General features: G+C 33.9%; 1 protein-coding gene across 1 annotated transcript in view; it reads left to right on the top strand.

Annotated features, from left to right (window-relative positions):
• Positions 1-27,594, top strand: part of LOC109675084 (zinc finger B-box domain-containing protein 1-like) — a 104,538-nt gene that overhangs the window by 5,663 nt on the left and 71,281 nt on the right. The window contains 4 exon segments of the mRNA XM_074049035.1: positions 8,518-8,613; positions 22,890-23,048; positions 25,945-26,051; positions 26,053-26,128. Coding sequence (XP_073905136.1) covers positions 8,518-8,613; positions 22,890-23,048; positions 25,945-26,051; positions 26,053-26,128 — 438 coding nt within the window.

Here is a 27,594-nt window from a genome sequence, read left to right as displayed (position 1 = left end):
ACTCAACTAGCAAAAACGCTTTGTCTTTCTTATTATGCTTATGTCTTTTCTTCAACAAAATTAGAGATAAGGGCGGAACAGGTTCTGCCTGGAAGTGAGGGGGGTGGGGGGGAGAGGGTAGGAGAGAGGGACGGGGTGGGGTGAGAAATGACCCAAACAATGTATGCACATGTGAATAAATGAATAATAATTAAAAAAAAGCTAAACCTCTAACCCACTACACAATAACACCATTCTTCTCCCCAAAGCCCTAGCAAACACTTTCTGCCTCTATGGATTTGAATACTCTATTAGCTCATTTAAGTGGAATCATACAGTATTTTTGTCTTTTTGTAACTGATTTATTTCACTTAGCATAAGGTCCTGAAATTTCAACCATTTTGTAGCATGTATCAGGACTTCCTTTTTAATGACCAAATAAATATTGCCATACATATATATATATATTTATTTATATATGTATATATACCACATTCATCTATCTATCCATTGATAGATACTTGAGTTAAATTCAAGTTTTGGCTGTTGTAATACTGCTATGAATATGAGTATACAAATATATCTTCAAAACTCTGTTTTTAGATTTTTTTAAAATATATTCTCTGAAGTATTCTTCTCTCTTGAACACTATTTATTCAGTCTTGGGTCTGCTATCCACCAATTGTTCCTATCAAGTTTGGCAGTGATTTCCACATTCTTAAATACCACATTCAATTCTCAGTTCTTATCTTAATCTATTAGGAATATTTGGCACACTACCCTTTCCTCATCCTGATGCTTCCTCTGGGACACTTTGCTACCTTGTTTAAGAGACCAGTTTTTGCTGGTTTCTTGATCTCTTAATGTTGGCATACCACCGAGCTCAGTTCTGGGGCCTCTCCTCTAACTTATCTGTTCTTATTCTTTAGGAAGCTTTATGCACCCCTTTGGCCTTAAAGGGCACATCTGCATAGATGATTCCTGAATTCACATATCTACCCCATACCTCGTCCCCAAAATTTTAACTCAAAGAACCTACTTACCACTTCTGCCTGGAAGTCGCATATTCATCATTGATTTAACATGTTTAAAACTGAGCCCTTAATTTCTTTCCAGCAAATATTTTTCTCTCCCAGTTTCCTCACATCAGCAAATATCAATGCATGTTACCTACTCTGACAGCTTTTCAAAAAAACAGCAAAAGCTGAGTTTTAAGCTCTAGGTTTATAAAGAGATTTCATTCATTTACATAACATTTCTGTCACCACTTAAAGTGTTTGTTTATTTTCCATGTAACTAGATCACAAGATCTAGGTTTGTGTTATTTACTCTGTGTGCCCACCACTTAGGCTATGCTTGCAGTGTAGTGGACACTCAACAAACATTTGGTGAATGAATCTTTTCTCTAGATTTATCTCATAATACAAAACTTCCCCTTCATTTAAAAGGTACAGTGTTTTTTTTTTTAATTTAAAATACTCTCTATGTGTGTAGTATGTGTGCGTGTATGTGTGTGTGTGTGTGTGTGTGAGAGAGAGAGAGACAAAGTATTCCCTTAATAATTTAGCAATCAAAATTAATACTGTGAGTTTAATTAAAACTTCTTTTAAACAAGCCTAAGCCTCTTGCTTTAAATCAGAAATGATTTGTGGATAAGTTCTTCAAAACCATAACATAACCTACACTTATATGTTATCATTATATATAATCACCATACTGTGCATTAGCACACCAAAACTTCTTACTCCATCTAACTGTAATTTAATATGCCCCTCATCAACCTCTGTCCATCCTTCCTTTTCTCTTACCTACTTCTTACAGTCTGTGGTTCTACTCTCAACTTCTGTGAGATCAACTTTTTTGGATTCCACATATGGATGAGATCTTGGGGTACTTCTGTTTCTGAGCTCGGCTTATTTCACTTATCAAAATGGTCTCCAGTTCTGTCCATATAGTAACAAATGACAGGCTATCATTCTTTTTATGGCTGAATAGTATCCCATCTGGATGGTATCCCATTCTCTTTTTCCATCAGTCAATATGTACCTGGGTTGAGTACATTTCTTAGCTGTGGTGAACAATGATGCAATGAACACGGGAGTGCAGATGTGTCTTTGACATACTGATTTCATTTCCTTTGGACATTTAGCCAGCAGTGGGATTGCTGGACCATATGGTAGTACTAGCTTTCCTTTTTTGAGGATCTTTCTTATTATTCTCCATATTGATTATACTAACCTACATTCTTGTCATCAGTGTTCAAGGGTTCCCTTTTCTTCATATCTTCACCAGCACTTGTTATCTTTAGTCTTTTTGGTAATGGCCATTCTTACTAGGGTAGGGTGATAATCTCATTGTGGTTTTGATTTACATGTCCCTGATGGTTGGGGATCCTGAACAATTTTATAGCTATTGGCCATTCACCGTCTTCTCTTGGAAAATGCACATTTGGGTCTATTGCCCATTTTCTATTGGGTTATTCTGTTTTTGAACTCCTTACACATTTTTATATATTGAGCTCCATATGTATTCTGGATATCAACTCCTTATCAGATGTATGGCTTCCAAATTTTTCTTCCTTGCTATTGGTGGTCTCTTCTCTCTGTTGGTTGTTTCCTTTCTGGTGCAGAAGCTTTTTACTTTGATGTAATGTCATTTGTTTTTGGTTTTATTTCCTGTTATTTTAGGCTCTTGTTCAAATAATCCTTGACCATTCAAATGTCCTGAAACATTCCCCCTGTGTTTTCTTTCAGTAGTTTTATAGTTTTAGGTCTTACATTTAAGTCTTTAACTCATTTTATGTTGACTTTTGTACTTGGTGAGAGATTGGAGTCTACTTTCATTCTTCCATATGTGTATATACAACTTTTATTTACTGAAAAGACTATTTTTCCTCCAGTGTATGTTTTAGAACCTTTCTCAAAAATGAGTGGGCTCTAGATGTATGGGTTTACTTTGAGACTCTTTATTCTCTTCAATTGCTTTATGCATGAACTTTTTTCAAACCGTGGTTTTTTTTTTTTTCATTTATTCACAAGTGCATACATTGTTTGGGTCATTTCTCCCCCCACCCCTCTTCCCCCCTTTCCCCCTTCCCCCCTTCAGTTCCAGGCAGGTCCTGTTCTGCCCTCATCACTAATTTTGTTGAAGAAATGACATAAGCATAATAAGGAAGACAAAGCATTTTTGCTAGTTGAGTTAAAGATAGCTATACAGAGAGATTCCTACTATTGCTTTCATGTACCCATGTGTTATGGCCCATGTTGATTCAACTCTAACTGATCTTTACATTGGTTCCTGATCCCCTGATCATGATAACCTCTGTTGTTTTAAGGTTTCTGTATTAGTTCCTCTGGTTTTGATTATCACAGTTTTGTAGTATATTTTGAAGCCAGGTAGTGTAATGCCCCTTGCCTTTTTCATTTGATCAAGTTGGATTTGACTATTTTGGGAAGTTTTAATGATTACATGCAAACTTTAGGAATATTTTTTTCTGGTTCTGTGAAGAATGCCACTGGTATTTTGATAGGGGATTGCAATGAATTCATAGATTGCTTTGGGTAGTCTGCATATTTTAATAACATTGATTTTTCTAATACAAAAACATGAGATGTCTACTTTTATGACCTCTTCAGTTTCTATATTTTTGTGTCTTCTTCAATTTATTTTGGCAATGTTTTATAGTTTTTGTAATAAAGATCTCTCAATTCTTGATTAAATTAATTCCTAGGGATGTTTTTATGCAATTGTGCATGGGATTGCTTTCTTTGTTTCTATGTTGGGTAATTGGCTATTGGCATAGAGTAATACTACTGATTTTTGGATATCAACTTTGTATCCTGCATCTTTGTTCAATTTATTACTTTAAAAGGGTATTTTTGATAGAGTCTTTGATGTTTTCTATATAAAAGATCATGTTATGTGCAGTGACAACTTGACTTCTCTTATAGTTTGGATTCCCTTTAGGTATTTCTCCTGTCTGATTGCTGTGGCTAGCCCTTCCAGTTCTATGTTGAACAAAATTGATAAAAGCAGCTATCTATGTCTGGCTTTTGGTTGTAGGGAGGCAGATTCTGGGTTTCCCCAATTCATTATGAAGTTAGCTGCTAGCTTATTGTATGTGGCCTTTTTATGTTGAGGTATATTCTTCCTAATGCAATTTGTTCAGTATCCTCTTCTAGGGATGTTGAGTTTTACCAAATATCTTTTCCCTATCTATTGAGATGACCATATAATTTTTATTCTTCATTCTGCTAATGTAGTATAACACATTTATTGATTTGCATATGTTGATTCATCCTTGTTTCTTCGTATAAATCTCCCTGAATCATAGTGAGTAATCTTTTGAATTTGCTATTTTATTCAGTTTGCTAGTATTTTATTCAGGACATTTGTATCTCTGTTTATCAAGGATATTGGGCTACAGTTTTCTTTGTTGTGTGACCTTGTTTATTTTTGGTATCAGATTAAAAGAATGAGTTTAGAAATATACCCTCTTTGATATTTTTTGGAGTAACTTAAGAATTGTTATTAATTGTTCTGTAAATGTTTGGTAAAATTCAGGAGTTAATCAATCTGGTCCTGGCCTTTTCTTTTACAGAAATATTTTTATTACTGATTTGAATGTCATTATTTTTTGTTGGTCTTTTCAAGTTTTCTGTTTTCTTCATCACTCAGTGTTGGTAAGGTCTATGTGCACAGGACTTTATCCATTTCTCCTGGGTTATCTAATTTGTTGGCATATACTTGTTCACAACAACTTCTAATGATATTTTGTATTTCTGTGGTACAATTTGTAGTCTCTTCCTTTTCATATTTTGATGTTATTTATTTATGTCTTTTCTCTTTTTTTCCTGTAGTCTTAGTTGAGTACTTCTTAAAGACTATGGAACTTGTACAGTATGACATAAGTAAATAGGGCTTAACATAGAAATAAAAGATTTTTTTTATAGAGAAGGTAAAGTAAGAAGAAGGAAATACCAAATGAGATAAATGGCACATGCCTTTGTGGAAAGCAGATGAGAGTAGCAATGTTATATTTTTATTAGTGTATACGAACTATACAGAATATACAGTTAATTGTGGTAGTTCCTTACATGCATATAATGTGCTTTGATCATATTCATGCCCTCTAATACTCTTTCTTAAAAAGGATTTTCTTTGATTTTAAATGAAAATGTTATTCCATGATAAATGATAAACCATTTACAAATCATATTAGAATGAATATATCATAGTGTTGTTAAATTTTGAGCTTATCTTTTGTTCTTAACTTCTATCATTGTGCATGATTTTGGTGACTGCATAACAAGAATACATATATCTCACTGACATTCACCAGGGAAAACTGTATGTTTGTTGGAGTTAGAGGTTTGCATTTTGAAAGCTCAAACCTCATCTTTCCCTGTTATTAAGTATTTGGCCTTTAGCCACAAATACTTATGTCTATATCACAAAGTTATTGACATAATAAGTTGATGCATTGAAGTATTTCGTATGTGTATGACACATGCAGAGCAGACAATAACTTGTGCAATTTTTTTGGCACATTATCTTATGATATGATGGCATTTGCTAATATTGGTGGCAAAAATAAAATCCAAAACTTCCCAAATTCTTATTTTTAAAAGAAATTACAGTGGCTTTAGGCTGAGTCTTTACGACAAAAATAAGGATAGTTTAAAGCTATAGATTAACTTGGCATATGTGGATAACTTAATTAAACTCAAGTGGATTCTGAAGACTTAGTACAAGTGATCTGGAATTCATCAAATCAACAAGATATTTCTTAAAATGACACTTGGGAATTCCATCATCAAAGCAGCACATGTGGTGGAATGGCATCCTGATCTACATTTTCATTATGTTTCTGCCAGTTACACAAACTGCCTAAAAAAATTTTCTAGTTGGCGGTCATTTTAACCCAACTTAAATCCAAATATGCTTGTATAACAAAATATGTACGCTTACTCTGCAACTCTAGCTTTTATCTTCCAGTCTGCAAATATCTATTTGGCTACTTTCATTAAAAATCTGTTAACAAAGTCTTGGCGTAGAATTATATGCTGAATCTGATTTTCAGTTCTCTGTATCATTCTGTATTATAGAAATTGGCAAGTATATGAGAAATAGTATTATCAGGTATGTTAAATAAAAATTGTGCAGAATGCATTTTGAAATCTATATTAATACAAATGCTTATGTGAAATTATAGTTTTAAAACTTGTTTTATTCTTAAAAATTTTGCAATTAAGATATTTTAAATCATTATTTCTCTGAGAGACTGTAGCTCTTGAAGCAAGAGTAGAAAGGGTTTCCATGTGGTTATAGTGTTTCTTTTTCTACTTCTTGAGAGCTTGTTTGGAGGTTCTAGCAGGGGAGCGCAGCTACTCGTATACCCTTGACCGAAGAACGGTCCTCCTCTATCGGGGATGGTCGTCCTCTTCGACCGAGCGCGCAGCTTCGGGAGGGACGCACATGGAGCCGTGAGGGAGGAAGGGGACACCCGCCTAGCCAGCCAGATCAGCCGAATCAACCCTGGCGATCAATGGGGTGACAGATGTCGCAGCCAGATCGCCCTCACATCCCTTTTTCTACTTCTTAAATAACAGATCCAGTTCTACATAGCGAATCACATTTGAAAAAATTCATTAGTATTCTGAGAAACACTAGGGCATTCAATTATTTGAAATATTAAACTTTATTTTGTTACAGTTTTTAATCAAGATTTTTCAATAAATGATTAGTGCTGCAATTAATGGCCAGTGGTTGACTTAATTACCATTAATGTTTCTCATGGTTAAAGCTTGAGCCTTGAGCCAGGCATTGGGGCTGAAATTCTGGCTCCACCATTAGCTTATATGACTGTGGCGAATTCTCAATTTTTATGTTCCTTTCTAACCTTAAATTCACAATGGAGATACAATCATTGTTCTAACCTTATAAGGGTTTGTGAGGATGAAGTGAGATTGAATATATGCAGCACCTAGAACCATGAGCAAGTGCTCATTAAATAGATATCGCTAATGTTATTTCATCCTAACTCCTCTTTTTGTGAATTCATTTCAGTTATATAAAATTTCTTATATCTTTAAAGCTTTTTAGTGTTGTCCTAATCATTTAATATTTAATAAACTTGTCTGAGTTATTGTATATTGCCTGTTGTCATGCAGAAACTTTAAATGTAATTTTTAAAAATTAATGAACTTCAGCTTCCTATTGGATTTATAATGAGAGTTGAGTCTACTTTGCTATGTCTCATACATCCTCATGCTTTGTTACTCAATGTGTGGTCTATACCATGGCAGCACAAGTATCACCTGGGAGCTGCGAGAACGCAGGAAACCACGTTCTCCCCGCCCCCCGGCCTACTAAGCCAGAGCTATTATTGTAACAAAACCCAGGTGATTCACCTGCACAGTACAGTTAGAGGAGCATCTGTACCCATTTCAGTCTGCCATTAGCCAGTGCAGGCTGAAGAACATAGCTGTCCTCTTGCCAGCCTCACCCAGTTACTTCTTGCTTATTATTCTCTGATACTAAGAAAGAAGAAGTAGGGTGGAGAACAGTGGAGACATCTCTCCAAGTGTTCATGCTTTCTTTTTCATGCTCCTGGTCCTTCTTCACAACCTGAACCAAACTGAAGAAAATGAGGGATCTTAGCCATTTGCACTGCTGTTTGCCATGTTGTTGGTGATCTTGTAGCAATGGTAAAACTGCACAGTAGTAATTTCATTTCTGTTAAAAATTCATTTTCTTTTCTCTTTTATTTTCAATATTACCATCAAAGGTATAGGTATATCACATAACTTATCTATATATTAAAAATTAACATTTTAAAGTCATAGAGAAATTGGAAGCTAAATACTAACTTGTTAGTAATCATTTCACTAGTCATAAACATTGTGGAGAGTATGATACAATTCAATTCAGGTTTTTTTCCTTATGTTTTCTTTCCTTTGAGGGCTCTTGCAAGAATACATTCAGAACTGTATTTTGAGACTCATCCATGAAAGAGCACCTATCATGGAAGTAGATAGGGATTTCTGGAGGGATTCTCTCCCTCTCTCTCTCTCTCTCTCTCATATATATATATATATATATATGTATACACACGTGTGTGTGTGTATACATATAGTTTGAAATTGTTTCATATAAATCCATACCCAAGTCATAAATAAGTCACAAAATAATAAATAAGTCATAAAAAACATAAAAATGTAAAAAATATTGACCTAGACATATGCTGTTTTTAAAAATCAGGTCAAGAAGTTTAACTTGATGCTATAGTAATTTTATAATTTATTCAGAAACTGCAACTACATAAATGTCTCTAACACACATATCTATCACCTACTTTGTAGCTTTACATTTAGTTTGATATCAGAGTAATTAGTGTTAACAAGTGAGTTTTTTTTGGGCTACTCAATTCTGATGATATTTAGGTATGAAATTTTAGGTACAAATATGAGAACAATGACATCTTTATGTAAATATTTACTCAGAAACATACTGTCTGTCATGTGTATTTTTTTGAAGGTATGCCTTGAATGTGGTGAAGATTATTGTTCAGGATGTTTTGCTAAAATTCATCAGAAGGGGGCACTGAAACTCCACAGAACAACACTCTTACAGGTATGACTTTTTAAAATGCTTTATTTGTAGTATATTTATAAAATGTTTCAACATAAAGACATTTAAAACATTATCTAGAATTCAGGATGATTTAAATTAATTTCTAAAATTCTATTATGCACAGACAGCTTGACATATACCTTTGATTTATTTTACTGAACACTAATTTAAATGCCATTTAAAGTGTGTTTTAATATAGTTCCTGAAACACTTAGCTTGATTACAGTCTTTAGATTACGCATTCTATCCACGAACTTGACATTTAAAATTAGACTATATTTTTATCCATTGTGGTTTTAAATGAACACATGGCTTATTTTAAGTATTGTTTCTATCTAGTGTATGAGTGAAAATTTCTTAGTTTTCCTAAACTCATCTCTCAGGTTTCTACATTTCTTTCCACATATTAGGACCTTTTATACTCATTTCCCTTTTAAAAAAAATCACCGATCTTTAAGATACCTAAACTCAAACCCTGTTCCATGGCTTTAAAAATTCTTGTTCTTAAGCAATAAATATGGTTAGATATACTGTTATATTTAATGGTGCATTGATTTGTCATAGATTTAATTTATTTTACAGTAATTTACTCAATAAGTGTGTATCGAGTACGATCTAGGAAGCAGGGTTGTGCTAGGCAATGACCTCATACAGTGCTAGGACGCTGCTCCTAAGCACCGGGAGGTAAAAGCGAGTGAGCGCCAGAGACCTTGTAAAATGGGTTAAGGATTCTTGTAGCTAAAGGGGAGTTGGTGGTCAGATCTGTATTTCAGAAGACCTGGGTAGATTTCAATCTTCACATGTCCCTCAGGGTAAATATTGCTAGCTCTCAAAGACGCTCATGATGTCAGTTATGATATTCACAAAACATGTACAAGACCTGACTCATTTTCCCAAGTGTGGTTGGGTTCGAGTCACCATTCAGTGTTCAGACCTTTTAGCAATGCTGTACAGGCTATTCCACTGTAAGTTCATAAGAAGGATTTTTCATTCAGTGTTTTATTTATTCAACACATTTTTCTGAGTTGTCACCCAATGAAGTTAAGCCACTATACTAACTGATAATGGAAGATACAGTGAAGAATGAGACATGCTCCTTTCCTTATCTTCAGTATTTAACCCTCAAAATTTATCTGAGTTTGTTCTCTCTCTCTCTCTTCTTCTCTCTCTCTCTCTCTCTCTCACACACACACACACACACAACTTTGATGTGATATGGCTTTCTGTTCTCCAGAAAAGTTATAATATGTATCAAATCATTCTTATTAAAAGCAACACAACATATAGGATGCTTTACAAACATTAAACATTTTTCATTCCATAGTAGCATAATTAAAATCCCTCTTATACCTTAAGCTAGAAGAACGTGTTCTTTGTAGTTTACAATCTTATTGTTTGGAAAAGAGAGGGGAGAGGGATGTTAAGGGAATGTAATGGAGTGAACTTCTTCTAAGCACACTATGTGCTGCTATGGCATTATCACAATGAAATCATGTTTTACTATTAATGTATGTTAATAAAAAGAGTAAAAAAAAGGTAAAATTCCAATATAGAAAGATAAGAGAAGTAAAAATGTACATTTTAACTGGACTTTTTTTATAATTTAAAAAATATACCTTTTACATAAACTCCCTCTGGGTTAGGTAATACCTTGACATGGGGCACTTATAGCAACCTACAGCCTGTTTTCCATCTTTATTAAGGTACAGTAGACAGATACCAATTGTATACTTATGGGCTACAATCTGATGTTTTGATATACATATACATTGTGAAATAATTGTCCAAATCAAGCTAATAAGCATATCAAAAACTTCATATCACCATTTTCTTGATTTCTTTTTTTCCTTTTAATTCTTTTTCTGTGATAAGAACATTTATGGCACTTCCAGCATCACATTTTCTGATTTTGATTGCAGAGGAAGAAAGGTTGATAAGCCACAAATAGTAAAATGGTATTTAAGTTTCCAATGAATCTCAAATTGTAGAAAACACATTTATCTCTAAATGTTAGCATGAATGAAGTCCATATATATGTGTGTGTACAAAATGTAGTACATATAAAATAATCATGAATCCATGACAGGCTTCTTCAAACACAAGAATTCTTTCATATATAAAACTAACGTCAAATAATGCTAAAGAACTGCGTCTAACAACAACAGCAACAAAAAACTGTGTCTATATATTTTTTGGTGGTCCTGAGAATTAAACTCAGGGCCTTGTGCTTGCTAGTCATTTTTGGTTAGTTGCTTTTGAGATGGGGTCTTGCTTCAAGACCAGGCTGGCCTTGACCATGGTTCTTCTATTTATACTCCCCCCTCCCCCGCCATGTAGCTGGGATGATAGATGCACCACTATGCTCAGTGGTTGGTTGAGATGGGAGGGTCTCATGAACTTTGTGCCTGGGCTAGCCTTGCATTCCAGTCTTCCTAATCTCTGCCTCCCATGTAGCTGTAGGACACAGTGCCAAACCCAAGAAACATGTCACTAATGTGATGCTTTCGGGTGACTCCTGGTAAGTGCACTTACTGTTTGGGAAGTGGAATTGTGATATTGGTACTCAGCACAGTATGCACAGACCACCTGTACTGGAAACTAAACCTATACCTTATTTCATCTACTGAGACAGCAATGGAATGAAGTAATTTGAAGCAGACAATATTTTCTGAGTAATTCAAGTAAATTTGTGCATTTATTCGTGATACAAAAATTGTGAAAACACTTTTTTCTTTCTGTGCTTAGCTTAATTCACTTATGATTTTCATGTTTACCCAAGTTGTAGGATTAATTACATTACCTTTTTTTTTTTGAAGACAGAATTATTTTCCATTGTGTATATAGAGGTGCTTTTACTACAAGGAAAAAGAAAAGTAACTGTGTGGTGCGAGATATATAAATATACTATGCAGTGGTAACCATCACACCATAAGTATCTGTACTTTATGTTTGTATATGTATATCAAAACACCTTGGATACCTTTACATACAATACTGAATGAATAAATAATACAGTTATTTCAAACAGTTTCAAAATGTTTTACATACATCTTCCCATCTTAGTAAGTAGATCACACTGAATACAGCTTCACCATTTAATAGTGAATCATTTCCATTATTTTGATTACCTGAGATTGCAACACTTAATAAGAAAGAAGTTTCAAACAGCTCACTGAGTTTGTGTAACTGTACAATCCTCCAGATTTGCTGTTTGGTTAGGACTTTTTCTCATATCATGACTTTATTCTTTCTTTGCCATCACTTCTAGACTTTAATTATTCCTCTATTTTTGCCATTTTATTCCTATCTCTGTCCTTTCTTTATCCTTTTATTTTTTTCAGTCATCTTGCTTTTCCTCTCCCCTTGTTTCCATAGTTCTCCCCTATCTCTTACACACAAGTGCTTTTGTTGCTGAGAGTTGGCCTATTAATGGTCTCTTGATTATGAATGAGTGAATATTTCTTCCTGCCTGGCCCTTGCTAACCAGGCATATTGTGCTTTTACTTTTTCACTATTTTGGTAGTCATTGATATTATGAGATTATGTTGACTGATGAATTCATACCTAATCTGAGACATTAAGGCTGACATGTGATAGGTGGACATTAAGCATTACCATATAAAGAGCAAGCATTCTAGGCCAATGTCTGTCATACTTCATGTTTTCTAACCTATGATGCAATTTCTGGTTATTATACAGTAGACATATTTAAAACTTGCACACAATTTCATCCCCTATTTTACAACCCAGCTTGATCTGTGACTCAGTTGCTATGGGTCATTTTGTACCAGATTATCTTGTTTTACTTAAGAGATAAATCCCTGAAACATTGAAAGCAACCTATTTTTTACTATTTCCAGTTGACTAACATTACAACTTCAAAGGACATTTCTTTTGATTTATGATTGATTTAGACTTTGCAGTGATTCCAAACATTTCAAATTTCTTTGCTTTCTTCAAACTCTGGTAAGTACTTAACTGTATGCAAAATAAAACATAAATGTATGGTATATTATTTTCCTTTTAATATTAAATGCTCAGGTAGACGAGACAAGAGAGAATGAAATATTGTAGAAAGACAAAGGGTATTCTATTGTGAAATATGACATGCATGAGGAGGCTAGATTTAGCAAACTATCAATAAATTATGGTAAGTATCTTTACTTAATTGGAATGAAGATGTTTTGAACTAGAAAGAAGAAATCTTGGGAGGCCAGCCCAGGTAAAAAAGTTAGCAAATCCTCATTTCAACAAACAAGTTGGGTGTGGTGGTTTACTTTTGTAATGCCAGATATGTGGGAGGCATACATAAGAGGATTTTCATTCTAGACTAGGTCAGGCAGAAAAGCTAGACCCTGTATGAAAAATAATTAAAGAAAAAGTGTCTGGATTGTGTGCCTCATGTGGTAGAGCACTTGCCTAGCAAGTACAAGGTCCTGAGTTCAAACCCCAGCGTCATCAAAAAAAAAAAAGTAAAGAAATTTTGATAAGGGTGATGTTCAGTAATGAAAGAAGAGCCCATCAAAGTTGAAATTCTATGTTTTCTGGTATCTTCAAATAAAGATATGCCTGTATAAATGTGGATATGTTGGGTATATTTGTTTGCATGAACAGGCTTATAGGGACCAAACCTCAGGCAATATTATAATTTTTGCTTAGAATTTTATAGCTGATTTTTTAAACAGGGTCAAATCTGACTAAAATGAGGAGGGAAAAGAGCCAAATAGTAAAATCAAAAATGAAAAAGGAGCGATAACAACAAACACTAAGGAAATCCAGGGAATCATGGTAGACTACTTTGAGAACCTATATTCCAATAAATTAGGAAATTTTGAAGAAATGGACAAATTTCTAGATACTTATGACCATCAAAAACTGAACCAAGAGGACATTAACCTCCTAAACAGTTTTATAACATGTAATGAAATTGAAGCAGCAATAAAGAGTCTCCCAAAAATGAAATTCCAGGACCTGAAGGATTCTTAGCTGAATTCTACCAGACCTTCAAAGAAAAACTGATACCAACACTCCTTAAACTTTTCCATGAAGTAGAAAGTGAATGAACACTGCCTAACTCGTTCTACGAAGCCAGCATTACACTCATCCCCAAACAGGACAAGGACACATCCAAAAAGGAGATCTACAGGCCAAACTCCTTAATGAACATTGATATAAAAATCCTCAATGAAATAATGGCAAGCTGAATCCAACAACATATTAGAAAGATCATTGACCTTGACTAAGTCAGCTTCATCCCAGGGCTGAAGGGATGGTTCAACATACACAAATCTATAAATGTAATACAGCACACTAATAGAAGCAAAGACAAAACCACTTTATCATCTCAATAGATGCGGAAAAAGCCATTGATAAGATTCAACACCACTTCATGATAAAATCTCTAGGAAAAGTAGGAATGGGGGAATGTACCTCAACATTATAAAGGCTATAAATGACAAATTTAAAGCCAATATCATACGCAATAGGGAAAAACTGAAACCCTTTCCCCTGAAGTTAGGAATGAGACAAGGATGCTTACTCTCCCCACTCCTATTCAACATAGTCCTGGAATTCCTAGACAGAGCAATAAGGCAAGAAGAAGAAATAAAAAGAATACAAATAGGTAAAAAATTAGCAAAAGTGTCTCTATTTGCAGATGATATGATCCTATACCTCAAAGACCCAAAAAACTCCACCCAAAAACTCCTAGACACCATAAACAGCTTCAGGAATGTAGCAGGATACAAAAACAACTTAAAAAAAAACCAGTAGCCTTTCTATACACCAACAGTGGACAAACTGAGAAAGAATATAAGAAAACAATTCCATTTACAACAGCCTCAAAAAAAAATACTTAGGAATAAACTTAGCAAAGTATGTAAATGACCTCAACCAGGAAAATTACAACCACTGAAGAAAGAGATAGAGGAAGACTACAAATGATGGAAAGATCTCCCATGCTCATGGATTGGTAGAATCAACATAGTAAAAATAGCTATACTGCCAAAAGTAATCTACATGTTCAACCCAATTCCCATCAAAATCCAAATGACACTCATCACAGAGATTGAAAACTCTATCCTAAAGTTCATTTAGAAACACAAAAGACCATGAATAGCCAAAGCAATACTGAGCAAAGAGAGAAATGCTGGAGATATCACAATATCCAACTTCAAACTATACTATAGAGCCATAGCAATAAAAACAGCATGGTACTGGCACAAAAACATATGAAGACCAGTGGAACAGAATAGAGGACCTGGATAGGAATCCACACAGCTATGCTCACCTTATTTTTGACAAAGGTGCCAAAAACATGTGATGGAGAAAAGACAGCCTCTTCAACAAATGTTGCTGTGCAAGTTATCTACCTACAGAAAACGGAAACTATATCCATGCCTGTCACCCAGTACTAGTATCAGCTCAAAGTGGATTTCATATCACACTTAAAACCTTGAAGTTAGTACAGGGAATACCCTGGAAACAATAGGTATAGTCAAGAACTTCCTCAGTAGAACTGTAGCAGCCCAGCAACTCAGAGAAAAGATGGACAAATGGGACTACATGAAATTAAAAACCTTCTGCACAACAAAAGAAATGGTCTCTAAACTGAAGAGAACACCCACATTTATCTGCATTTCCCTGGTGTCTAATGCTGTTAAATGTCTTTTTATGAGCCTTAGTGGCCATCCACATATCTTCCTGAGAGAAATTTTGAGAGAATTTTAAAGAAGATTTAAATGTGGGACAGTTTATTAGTATGAACATCAGTGAATTTATATGTGGGTGATGACTTTTAGATGCCGATAGTAAGAAAAGATCAGGAAAGGGAACTGAAGACAAGTGAAAGAGGTAGGGAGAAGGGAAAGTAGGGCTTCTATTGCACCATCTGTAAAGACTAAGATCTTTGGGAGTATGTTACAGAGACAAGTGACAGAGAGCATCCAGTAAAGTGGAGAAGATAGATGCATGAAACGGGTTTAATGCACAGGTGGCCTGAATCATTGAAAAGCAGAGGAGAACATTTCTGTTATGTTCATACTGTGGAAACCTTTAAGATAAAACTGATATGTGGAAGCTCAGAACCTTTCAGGGCTATTGAGAAGATCAGTTTAAAGACAATAGATATAAAAGGCATTCTGTTTGTACCTATATACATTAAGTTTTACTAGTCAGAATAAAATATTAGCAGAAATTCAACCCCAATACTGTGCCATTTGCATGTAAAGCCTAGAAAATTATGTTAATAACAATTCTGAAGAATTACTGAAAAGTTTACCTTTGTATTTAGGATTTTAAAATACTTTATGGAGGAATAATTAAAATACAAAACCTACACATATTTAATTTATAAATATTTTGATAGGTTTGACATATCCATATGTCCATGATATCATCAACCCAATTATGACAATAAGCATATTCATTACTGTCCAAAGTTTCCTGAGTCCCTTGATTTGTATGTATTTTGTGTGTGTGTGTGGAGCACTTAACTGGACCTAGAGAAGACACACTAAGAGAAATACATAAGGCACAGAAGAACAAATGTCACATAATTCCATTTATACATGGTATCTAACACAGGCGACCTTACAGAAGCAGAAATGCAATGCTGGTTGCTGATGGACAGGAGTAGGGAGAAATGGGGAGGCATTTTGTTCCATGGGTATGAGGTTAGAGTAAGGAAGATTAATAACTCCTAGCGATCTCTTTCAGCATAATGCCTTTGGTTAACAACGGGTATTGTGTACTCAAGCTGTTTTCAAGAGCAGTTTAGTAATACATATTTTGAAAGGCTTTTGTAAAATCAACAGTGAATTAAAGTTTCTGAACTCAATTTATCACAGTATATTCAAAAATAAGGATAATTCCTCCTTATCCCAATAGAGATAGCAGAATATCAATTTTGGAGGGACTTGTAAGGGTCATTAGAGCAACCACATATATGAATCTTTATTCAGTCACATTGATGCTTAATATTTGAGGAACCTTTGTAATTTTCAGATGGTAACTCTTGTTTCATGACTTTTTAAGGAATTTCACAGTAGTTTAGTCTGCTATATTTTATGCTTACTGGTCTTTATGTGATAAAAGCTGCCCAATCATGATGCATGACCAATACTATATTTAAAAACCAAATATCACAGATTTTTGATTGCTATTTGTTAGTGAATATATCCCACTATGTCTAAAAACCTGTTATTCAAATCATTGAATATGAAATCATTTGTTGCTTATGTAGCTCAAATATGAATAATTGCTGAAAGCAGCTAACTCATCTGGATGCATTCATTATACATGTAATATTAGCTGAAAACAATAGCAAGTACTTGCTAAGATAATTAATAAAGTGCATAATTATATGCCATCAAAACCACAAATAGAAAGCAAGGTTGCAAGTGTGAATTTCCTTTGTTGCTTCTCGTTATTCTCACTCACTTTTAAGATTGTTAAATATTAAAAGATTTTATATAGAGTTTTTTAATGTTGTAATAAAATTTGGAAAGCACAGTTATTTAAACCTAACCCATGTTATTATTTTTTCCTAAGTCCAGGCAATTAAAAAAATTTTTGCGATTTTTTACATTGCTCTTACATTTATATGCTATTTTGTCTTATTTTAAAAATGCTTTAACTGGATTAGATGTGTTTTAATTCATTACTTTCACATATTATTTTATGATAGCACTAAACATTGTGTACTTTTATTTACATCATTTATCTATTGAATAATAAATTGCATTTATTGTAAGTTACAAATGTCTAGACCTCTGTTCATTTTTATTACCTCTTTTATCTGTCAAAGAGGAATATATAACCTTTGTCTAATAACACTTGATAAAAGCCAGACCTTTACAAAGTGTCTTGTGTTCTGATTACCATTATATGTTGCTGGAATAAGCAATAAATTTCGGCCACATGAATTTTGCATTTCCAGTATTTGATTTCTATCTAGTACAACGATCAGTTTTTTATTCTATTGATATTGTTCTACTACTTGTGCAAATACCACATCTGTTTTTAGATCTATGATGAACAGAACTGGATTTTAAAACATGATTCAACTGTGCGTTCCCCCACTGCAATTTTCTTTCCTTCTGTAATTAGTTTTCTCATGTATCTATATTTTTATGAATTTATATAGAATATTTTGCTAAAATTTTGTTTTCATTTAGTTTTCTGCTACCTGGAAATTCCTGCCCTTTGATCCTCAGTCTTTTCCTTTTCTTCTTAAACTGCTGTTAACTTTTTGCTTTTGTCTTTTGACCCTAACAATAGATGAAACCTTTGATAAAATCATTTGTGATGTATCTTTTTCTTAAACTTTCATAGAAAATTGAGTTGATTATGGTCAACCGTATTTTTAGGAAATAAATTTGTACTAAGTTTATCTGTAAGAGTGGATTCATCGTACAAACAAAATAAATTTCTCTAAAAATGGAAGATATATATTAAGACTGGAAAATTAAGAGGTAATGCTCATCTTTTTGTACTTATTTAATGGATTAGGCTGTAAAAGTTATGTATTTTATCAGTAAATTATTTTTACTTTGCAAAGATGTTTTTACTAAGTGGCAACTTAATGGATTTATTACATCCTGTTACTGATCCCATGATAATTTGAAAAGCTTGTCTGCTTGATGTAGCTAGTTTTTCCTCCTGTTCTATGCAACATCCAACTCAGAGAGACTGAGTCTTGTTATCTCTGATTTTAGGTAGCAGAGTCCTTATGTCATCGTGTTGCAAAGTATCCAGTGCATGTGTAGATAGAAACATGCTGGCAGACACGTACACTTTTAGGACCTATGCTTCCTTCACTGTGACATTGATCGTGTAGGAATTAGCTTCTAACAGAAGTCATGTACATCAAAATTTAAAAAAAATCTCAGCAATCAGGATATAGCCTTGTTTATTAATCTGTTGATTTTTATTAGAGGTGCAGGTCTTCACAGTTTCTCTATCTACACTCGTGGTTTTCCTGGAGAGTTTAGCTTAGTGGAATGTCATGGTTGTTGAAGCATTACAATACTTGGAACTTTCACTAAGAGGAGGCATAACTGGAGGATTTTAGCTTCCTCCTTATGATTTTCATCTATTGCTAAGATTTTGGCTTTAATTATAAGAAAGCTTTTCCCTGATTGCTACAGAACACTATGTGTTGGAAAAAAAAGTGTAAGAACCAATACAAACTTTAGAGTTAGACTGACACCATTTACTTATTTCTCGCTTGCATGTGTAGTAACTTCCACCAAAGAAATCAGAAAAACTATACTTGAGAAAATATTCCTAATAAGGAGAAAGAATTTTTTTAAAAAGAGAACTACTTTTATACACGTATTTTTAGAATTTAAACTAAACTTATTTTTAAATTTTAAGAAAAGTTTTTCAATTTGAATTTATTTTTAACTGATACATGAAAACATTAAAGTTGTGCATATTATTGGGTAAATTTAGTACACAATTTGACCTTCCTGAAGTGATTTGATTGTTAAAGCTATCTGGGTCCTAACCGTATTTAACATTCACTGCAACCAATACATTTATAATGCTTCTCGAGTTCTGCTGCAACACAATGTTCTCTCTAGGTGTGTGGGCTATATCCCTTTCTCTACCTTTATATTTGCTTACCAAATTCACATGAACAGTTTAGAATTGTCAGTTTTTAATGCCAGGCAGTGCTTGAAATAAACCTCTTCTAAACTTTTGCTGCTGGAAAATCAATGAAAGCTAACACCATGAAAGAAGATTGGGCTGAGTGTGGTGTGGTAGTGTATGTCTGTAATCGCAGCATTTGAGAGTTTGAGTGGCTGAGGCAAGAGGATTGTGAATTTGAGAGATCCCCTCATCCCCCGCAGACAAAACCAAACAAAACATCCAGACTTCTTTTTTCATGCTTGCAAAGTGACATAGGTGCACACTACATGTGAACTCCTTTGCATTGGAAGTACTGGATCATATGATGATCATTAATATTTATTAGGGGGTAGGCAGAGATTTGGATGACAATAGTAGTTGGAGTTTGGAAGCATTGGCATTACCATAAAATATACCATTTTAAAAACTAAATTAAAACTTCTTCTTTTTAACCTTAACTTTGACAAGGTGCCATCCATTGGAAAATGTTATAAAATATCAACCCTCCTTACTTTGATTAATGATACATTGTCAGAGTGATGAATTCTTCTAAAGTATAATTTGAAAGATAATATTGTTCTAGGGAAAAAGTTTCAGATGAGAATTTAGAACAGTTACCAGATGAAATCCTACCATCACACAGTGTAGTGAAGGATGGGAGGGATCTGGCAATGCTGGCAGTAAATCACGTTCTTTGGCTCTAGTTTAAGCTCTGTGCTACAGTGAAATACATGATTTACTATGTGCCCTGAAAGCTGTTTTAGTTTGATTTGGAAACATTTTTAACATGCAGAGTAATTGCACAGGTAACTTTACACACTTCCAGTCCCCTTCTCCTATTGTTACCCATTTGTACTGCTGTATTTAAATTCTCATATTGATAAGATGAAAACATGTTTGCGTTGATTTTTAAAATTTCAAGATATTTTAATGTATGCCACAGTGTTCTACTTAATACACATAGTTAATCTCTTTTAAATATTGTTATAATCTTCACTGCTGACAGTAGTTACTTCTGGGGATTGTTATTTGTGGATTGGGAAGAATCTCTATGTCTTGCATCTTAATGTGGTAAGACTATTAATTTACTTTTACATACTTGGTCAAATACAAAAATTAACAGGCAAAAATAAGTTAACAACAAAAAACAAACCACCTAATTCTTGCATAGGCAATTATATTCAGAATTATAATCTTGTGGGTTCCTTTTAAGGGAAAACAATGTTAAAATCTATTGATGATAAAATTTAATAAACTCACTTTCAGAAAACCAAAGTAAAGTACATGTTTTGTGTCATGATGGTAACATGAACTCAGTCAGGAAAAGGAGTTAGCCTAGAAGAAAGAAGACTTTCATTCTATTCAAGGTCCAATGTTTTTGTAAGCATTTTTCTTGGATCTAGGCTTTTTGAAATTGGGTTTCTGTGTCTATGTAATGGGGGCCAAAAAGTATCTGCCCTGTTTCCTTATATGATTGTTTAAAAATAAGAGAAATAAAGTTTGCATACATGGTCTTACAATGGAGAGCATTATACTTAAATGTATGGTATTCTAGGAAAAAAAATTCCCATTTGTTAAAATTGTACTCACTTTAGTTATCTACTAAATTAATAGAACTATAAGATCCTCAGCTACAAAATCCAATTTTATCAACTATCCATCATTCTCTGATTTTTTAGCAGTAATTTTAACTTAAAAATTTTTTTGCCATTGCTGAGGTTTTTATTTGCTAACTGAAAATGTTATAAAATTACTGGAACATTGATAGCAGGGTACATTTTAGGACAAGAATAATCTTTGTTTTGTTTATGTAAATAAATACACATGTAAATGAAAACCCCATTTTTACAATTTCATATCAAATTAACACTATTGTCTTTAATATTTTACAGATATGAAGTGAAAAGTAGACACTGTAACTGTCTTTGACATCCATAGGCTTTTTCTCTCGGCAATCTGAAATCAGGCTTATGTTGGATTATTCGGTTTTTGAATTATTGGTTAAAATAGTTATATCTGGAAGGCTAAGCATTAGCATTGACCTGAATTTCTTTTAAAAATAAGGACTATATAAATCTACATGGGCTTTTTGATGATCAGTTGGAAACTTTGGAGCAGATGCCACACACTGCATCCAGTTCAGACAGTAATATAAGTGCATAGGCCACATTTGTCACAGTTACATAGGTAATTTATTAATTCAGTGTGAATAACACTAGGTAATTTGATGTTCTCTGATTTATCCTTGAATCAGACTGAAGTGAATCTCAATATATTTATAAAAGGTCATAACTGAAAACTTTCAATGTAATCTTATCTACTTAAGTTGGTAACTAGATGAAAATAGTATTTCCATGGGAGACTACAAAACAGTTATTTTTTATTCCTACTGAATTTTTCCTGTCTTGATGACATTTGCTAAGTAGTAAGGTCTATTTCTTGTCTTCTTAATTTGGGTTCTCATAGGTCCTCTGAAGATCCTGAATCTCCCCCTTGGAATTCAGTTCAAGCTCAGATAGGATCTAGAATCCCACATAATCCTTGGTCTGTCCAGAATAGTTGCTGAGTAGAGAGCGAGAGCCCTCTGAGAGTAGGGCTTCCTGAGATTTAACTGTGCAGAGGCATGCTCCTCTGAAATTCAAAGTTTTAACATTCCTCTTTTCAATTCTTTACATTGATTCTGCAGTTTCTGTCCTTCTTCTCATATTTTACAATACACTATTTTCCAGGGACTGTGGTTGCCATACAAAAGTTTTAAAATCATAGCTTTTCCTTTCATGAGCTTATAAGGTATGATGGAATAGACACCAAAAGGTAATGAAAAATTCACATGGGAAGGCCTGGTGACAGCTTCTCAGTGTGACAAGGCTGAACAGAGGATGGATTCCTCATGCAGTCAGGAGGGGCGGGGCCAGGGGACTGCAGGAGTGACTTGGAATTATTCCATAAGAAGACAGTCTGCCAGGGAGTTCGGTAATAAGCTGGGAGAGCCTTCTTGTAATTGGGCCTCCCAAGCAAAGACATAAAGTGAGGAACAACTTGGAGTTTAGTAGGGAACTCTAGGTACTGGCACTTCTGGATGTGCATATTGCAATACTACATACATTCTAAATATGTTTTTTATTACCAAGGAATGCTCATTTCTGCTTATTCAGCCTCCTACTAGATAAGATACATTTAATTCTCTAGCCACAATATGCACAAAATAACACACCTTTGTATGTGGGGTTGACATAGCAGAAAGGCTATGAGTCATTAGAATTTTATATACCTGGGTCAATTCCCAGATCTGCCATCCACTCACCATGTGACCAAGGGCAAATTATTTAAACTCTCCATGCTTTAGTTTCTTTATCACTAAAATAGAGATAAAAATTGTTTTGTTTTACAGTTGCCTTAAGGATTTAAATGATATAATATTTTTTAAATGCTTAGAATAGACCTAGCCCAAACTAGTGTCCTTAGTAGACAGCATTGTTGCTATTATTAGGGTTGATAAAAATGTCAATTTGTTTTAAATAGTTATTAAAACTTACTGAATTTTATGAAACATAGAATGCTGAAAATTTAATTTGCTGTTTACAGATTACTTAGGCTGACACATTAGGCTCTTTAGTCATATTTTGTTCTTTTTTTAATAGGAAAAATCTCAAATATTATCCAGTGTATTAGATGTTGCACATCGATTTATAAAGGAAATAAATCCAGATGAACCCAGAGGAATAAATAATTCCAGTAAAGAAGGCAGTAAAAGTCAGAACAAACCCAAATTTCCAATTCAGCAGGAGAGCAGCTCTGGGGCAAGCTGAGGAAAATGTAATGAGGATTGTTTCCTGTCTTAGTGGCCATGAAGACTATCATTCATGTATTTAGCTAGGGTTACAGAGTTTACTTCATTACATCGTTATTTAATGCAGATTTTTTATTAGTCAAATATATCTTAACTATAAAATATTTTTAGGGAGATTATTTTGATTCCACAGAAAATTGATCTTTTTGATTAATGATCTTTTGAGCCTATGACTCTCTAACATTTCTTCCCTGTCAGGAATCAAATGGGTATTTAGGAAAATGTTAAAATAAAAGCCACAATGTAATATAACAACTTTATAATAGGACTTTAGAGAGGCAAAAAATATAAAACCTTGCCAACTGTTTTAGGTGACAGGCAATTTCAGTTATTTAAAACCAGATTTATACCAAATTCTGGCACTAATTCAGATTAACTGCTCATCCCACGATGTGCTGGATGAGCTTTGGTTAGCTTATGTCTCTGTTTTTATAGTAGACTTATATTGATTTTTAGCAAGAAACAAATTAAAAATTTGATGTGTTATTATCCTTATTCTTTTAATGTCATTCATCTTTTTCCTGCAGTTCAGAAATTGAGTGACTTGGCTAGCTACACAGCTTATTACATTGTGACCAAGACTGTGTTGAACTTAAGTCTACCAAGTTTTGAACTCATCTTCAAAGAACATGAAAGAAAATGTGCTCTCTGCTAGGAGAAGTCCTTCTTAGTAGAGGAACTATGCTTGAATTTTCCAAGAAAGTCAGAATATTTTCATGGGTTTCACTTTTCTTTTCTTTTCTTGGTGGTACTGGGTTTTGAACTTAGGGCCTCACACTTGCTGGTAAGGTGCTCTACTGCTTCAGCCACGACCCTCTATCCCAGCCCTTTTTGTTTTAGTTTTTTTTTTTTTTTTTTTTGGTAGCGTCTCTTGTTTTTGCCTGGGATGGCCTCAAACCACTATCCTCGTGATCTTTGCCTCTCTTGTAGGTGGAATTACAGTTGTGAACCACTGACCTGCCATGTATTTCACTTTTGAATATACCTGCCAAGAATGATTTGTTAACAATCACGAGATGAGTTGCAGCCTCATAATTACAATGTTGTACCAAGGACCAGACACTACCATAAATATTTTACATGAATTAGATCCATTTATAATTTCTTAATTTTTCTTTCTTCTTTCACATGGGAGAATAGTAGCAAAGCACAGTTTTTATAAATTGCCTAAGGTATCACTGAAAGGAGAACTTAGATGTAAGCTCAAACCTCTGACTTCAAATTACCTGCATTTAATCACTACACAGTGGCTGTGGTTTTAAGGAAAGATTTCTCCTTCAAGCCTGCCATTTTATCTAATTTATCAAATTTATCTAATACCAACAAATCAGCAACTAATACTTATTGGATGCTTTATGTTCTTATTGCTTTACTGCTTTTATCTTATGCAATAATCATAACCAATGTATGTTTGAGCAATTATTACCCTTATTTCTGGATATGAAAGGTAGAGAGAACTTATTAACCTGTGTGTCTGCAGCACAGCATCTAGTGTCTGACAGGTTCTCAGATATTTTTGCTTATATTAAAATTGTTGTATGCATCTTTAACAATAGTTTCATTGCACCCCACCGGTTCATCTATTTATTTTTCAATTCAGGGTTGACCATAGATTTTTCTTCTTGTGTCTAATAGATGCACAGCAGAGCTTTAACAATTTGATCAGTGCAGGTAATCCACATTTGAGAATTCAGCCATTGGTGTGGATTTTATCTTGTGGGTTTTCCTAATTTGACTATTTTTTCTAATTCACTAGATAACTGCAAAATCTTGCTTCTGTTTTCTCATGCTGTGTTTTATAAGCATTCACAAATTTGATCATTGATTCCACAAACTTTTAATGAGCACCTGCTTTTTTTTTGTCAGGCACTGCTCTTAGCATTGGGGGAAAAGATAAAATCCCCAATCTGATTTATTCTAATGGGGAAAGTCAATCAATAGATAAATATAGAGAATGAATTCACATGGAGATAAATTATGGGGAGAGAAATAAACATTAAGGATTAGAAAATGGGAATATGAAGGGCCATTATTTTAGGGTCAAAAATGAAGGACTCTTTGAGTAAGGTGACATTTGAACAGATGAGTGAAATATGGGGGGATGGGGAATGGGTGAGTGAAGGCATGAAGAAGGCTTATTCCAGGTTTTGCGTACACTAGTGCAAGACGCGGAAGAGGGAATGCACCTGATGGGCACTTAGAACTGCAAACATATGAGTTTAACTGAAGCTTGAGAATGAAGTGAAGAAGAGGAGGTGGTGGAGTTCAAAGCAGAAAATTACAAGGTGCTGCAGGGACTTGTGGGTCCCAGTAGAAACTTGGAGTTTCACAGAGTCAAAAGAAGCTTTTGATTGGAGTGACATATCAGATTTACATTTTTAAAACTGCTCTTTCTAGCAAGTTTGGTACTACATACCTGTAATCCCAGCACTTGGGAGGCTGAAGCAGGAAGATCATGAGCTCAAGACCAGCCTGAGCTACATAAAGAGATCCTGTCTTTAAAAACAAAACAAAACAAAACAAAACAAATCTGCTGTTTCTGTGATGGGAAGGTTTCAGGGAGCCAGAGGAAAGAATGGAAATGGAAAGGTTGCTGTAACTTTACTGGGAGAATGGTGGTGACTAGCATGACAAGTCATTATTGTATTAATAATTTCTGAAGAGAACTTTTATAATTGCCAATTGAGTTTTAAAGAAAACAGTAAAGCATTTAAATAAGTCAGGCTAAAAACATACTATTCAAGTTAAAATATGTCTGATTTATAATGACAAGTAATTAGTTTTCTTGTATTTTAAAGTACCAGAAAATTTTGAGACACACTTTAATACATTTTTAATTGGTTTAGGTAGAAATTACAACAAAAAGAGATGAATGCATAAATCCAAGGGGTAGGCTCTTGTGTGAGGGGTTGTTTGATGAAGAAGCTTCTGCCCAGTCCTTTCAGGAAGCATTGTCAGTGGAGAGCTGGAACTCATAATGACCAAGAGAAACAGAAACCACAATCAACAAAGCCAGATATGGTCCCTATCGTGACTTGCATGCTATAGAGATGACTTTATTTATCACCATTCCCTGTGTCTTTATGTGCACTATATGATCATTGGCAGATGAAAATGGGAATGGAAAGGCTACTGGAACTCTACTGGGAGAATAGTGATGTAACCCTGAGTTAAGCGTTGTGGGGATTCATATTTGTTTAATATGTAAATTTAGATGGTCAAATGGATGGAATATTAGAGTCTTTCAGCTTTTTCTCTCTTAGCAGGAATAGTTGTTAGTACAATTATTACATTTTAGAACTATAACTGTGACACATAAAATGGGAGAATCTTTGAGAGAATTGAAGCATTTGTATATGTACATTGAAACAATATGATTGCAAGAACCTCTGTGAACTTCAGTGGGAGAATCAATTTGTATCTGAAATTTTTCCTTTCTTTTTGCAGAAGCATTTCTTGTTTTAATTTTTCCCATCTTTGAGACATTGAAGGTCTAGATGACTGACATGTATAGTAGCTTGAAGTTTCCCAGTATTTCTTGAGGAAAATAATGTTGATAAAGTATTCAGTTTATTCATTTTATTACTCAACATCTTATAATTTCTTCTAGCTGTTTTTCACTGAATATAAAATATTAACCAAGAAATTTCATTCACGTATTTTGCTTGATGGAGGCACTTAATTTTACCATTTTTGTTTCATTCTATTCAAGTGAAGGAACTCTCCTGATTATTCCTCCTTTATGACACAGTATAATTCCTAATGCCAAAGTATCACACACCATCTTCTCAATTGTAATTGGATTATTAGTAATAATAGTCTTCCAATATTCTTTCCTACACTCATTCATGACACATCAACTTAATTACTATTTCCTAGATTTTATTCCTGTGCTCTTTTCTTAGTAGTACATGCATACCTCAGCTCTCATTGATGAGTTTTATATTTGCAATGTAATATTTTGATGTACTTTTTTACTTTATACTGTTAAAGAGACTAAGTTTTCAGTAGAAACAGTTTTTTACATTTAAAATAATACCAATAACCAAATGGAGAAATCACCAGATCAGAAATAAAAAAACATTTTTTTAAACCTTGACCTTTCTTGTGGAAAAAACTATTTGATGAAAAGACTTTGTTACAACTAAAAGGTACCAAAAAGAAAATAAAAATAGTCTGATTCTCTACCATCTAGAGAAAACTAACATTAACTTTTGTTCCATGTCTTTCAATAGGCATGCACACATGTACTCTTACAGGAGCAAAAATAGTGTAATATTATGTGTGTTACTAAGATATATTTTCACTGAGATTCTGCCATGGGTAATATTTACCTTTTGTAACTGCTGCATAGTATTTTATATGGCATCATTTAATCATGTCTGTATTGATGGGTATTTTTTGTAATTCTCAGCATTATTAAAAGAAGTTATGATGGCCACTTAATCATCTTAAAATAAATTTGTAAATGTAGAAATTTTACCTCAGTGGGTGAT

Source organism: Castor canadensis, chromosome 12 (genome assembly GCF_047511655.1).
Source record: "Castor canadensis chromosome 12, mCasCan1.hap1v2, whole genome shotgun sequence".
Classification (NCBI taxonomy): Eukaryota; Metazoa; Chordata; class Mammalia; order Rodentia; family Castoridae; genus Castor; species Castor canadensis.
The sequence above is the reverse complement of the archived record's forward strand: the minus strand, read 5'-3'. Positions and strand labels throughout refer to the sequence as shown.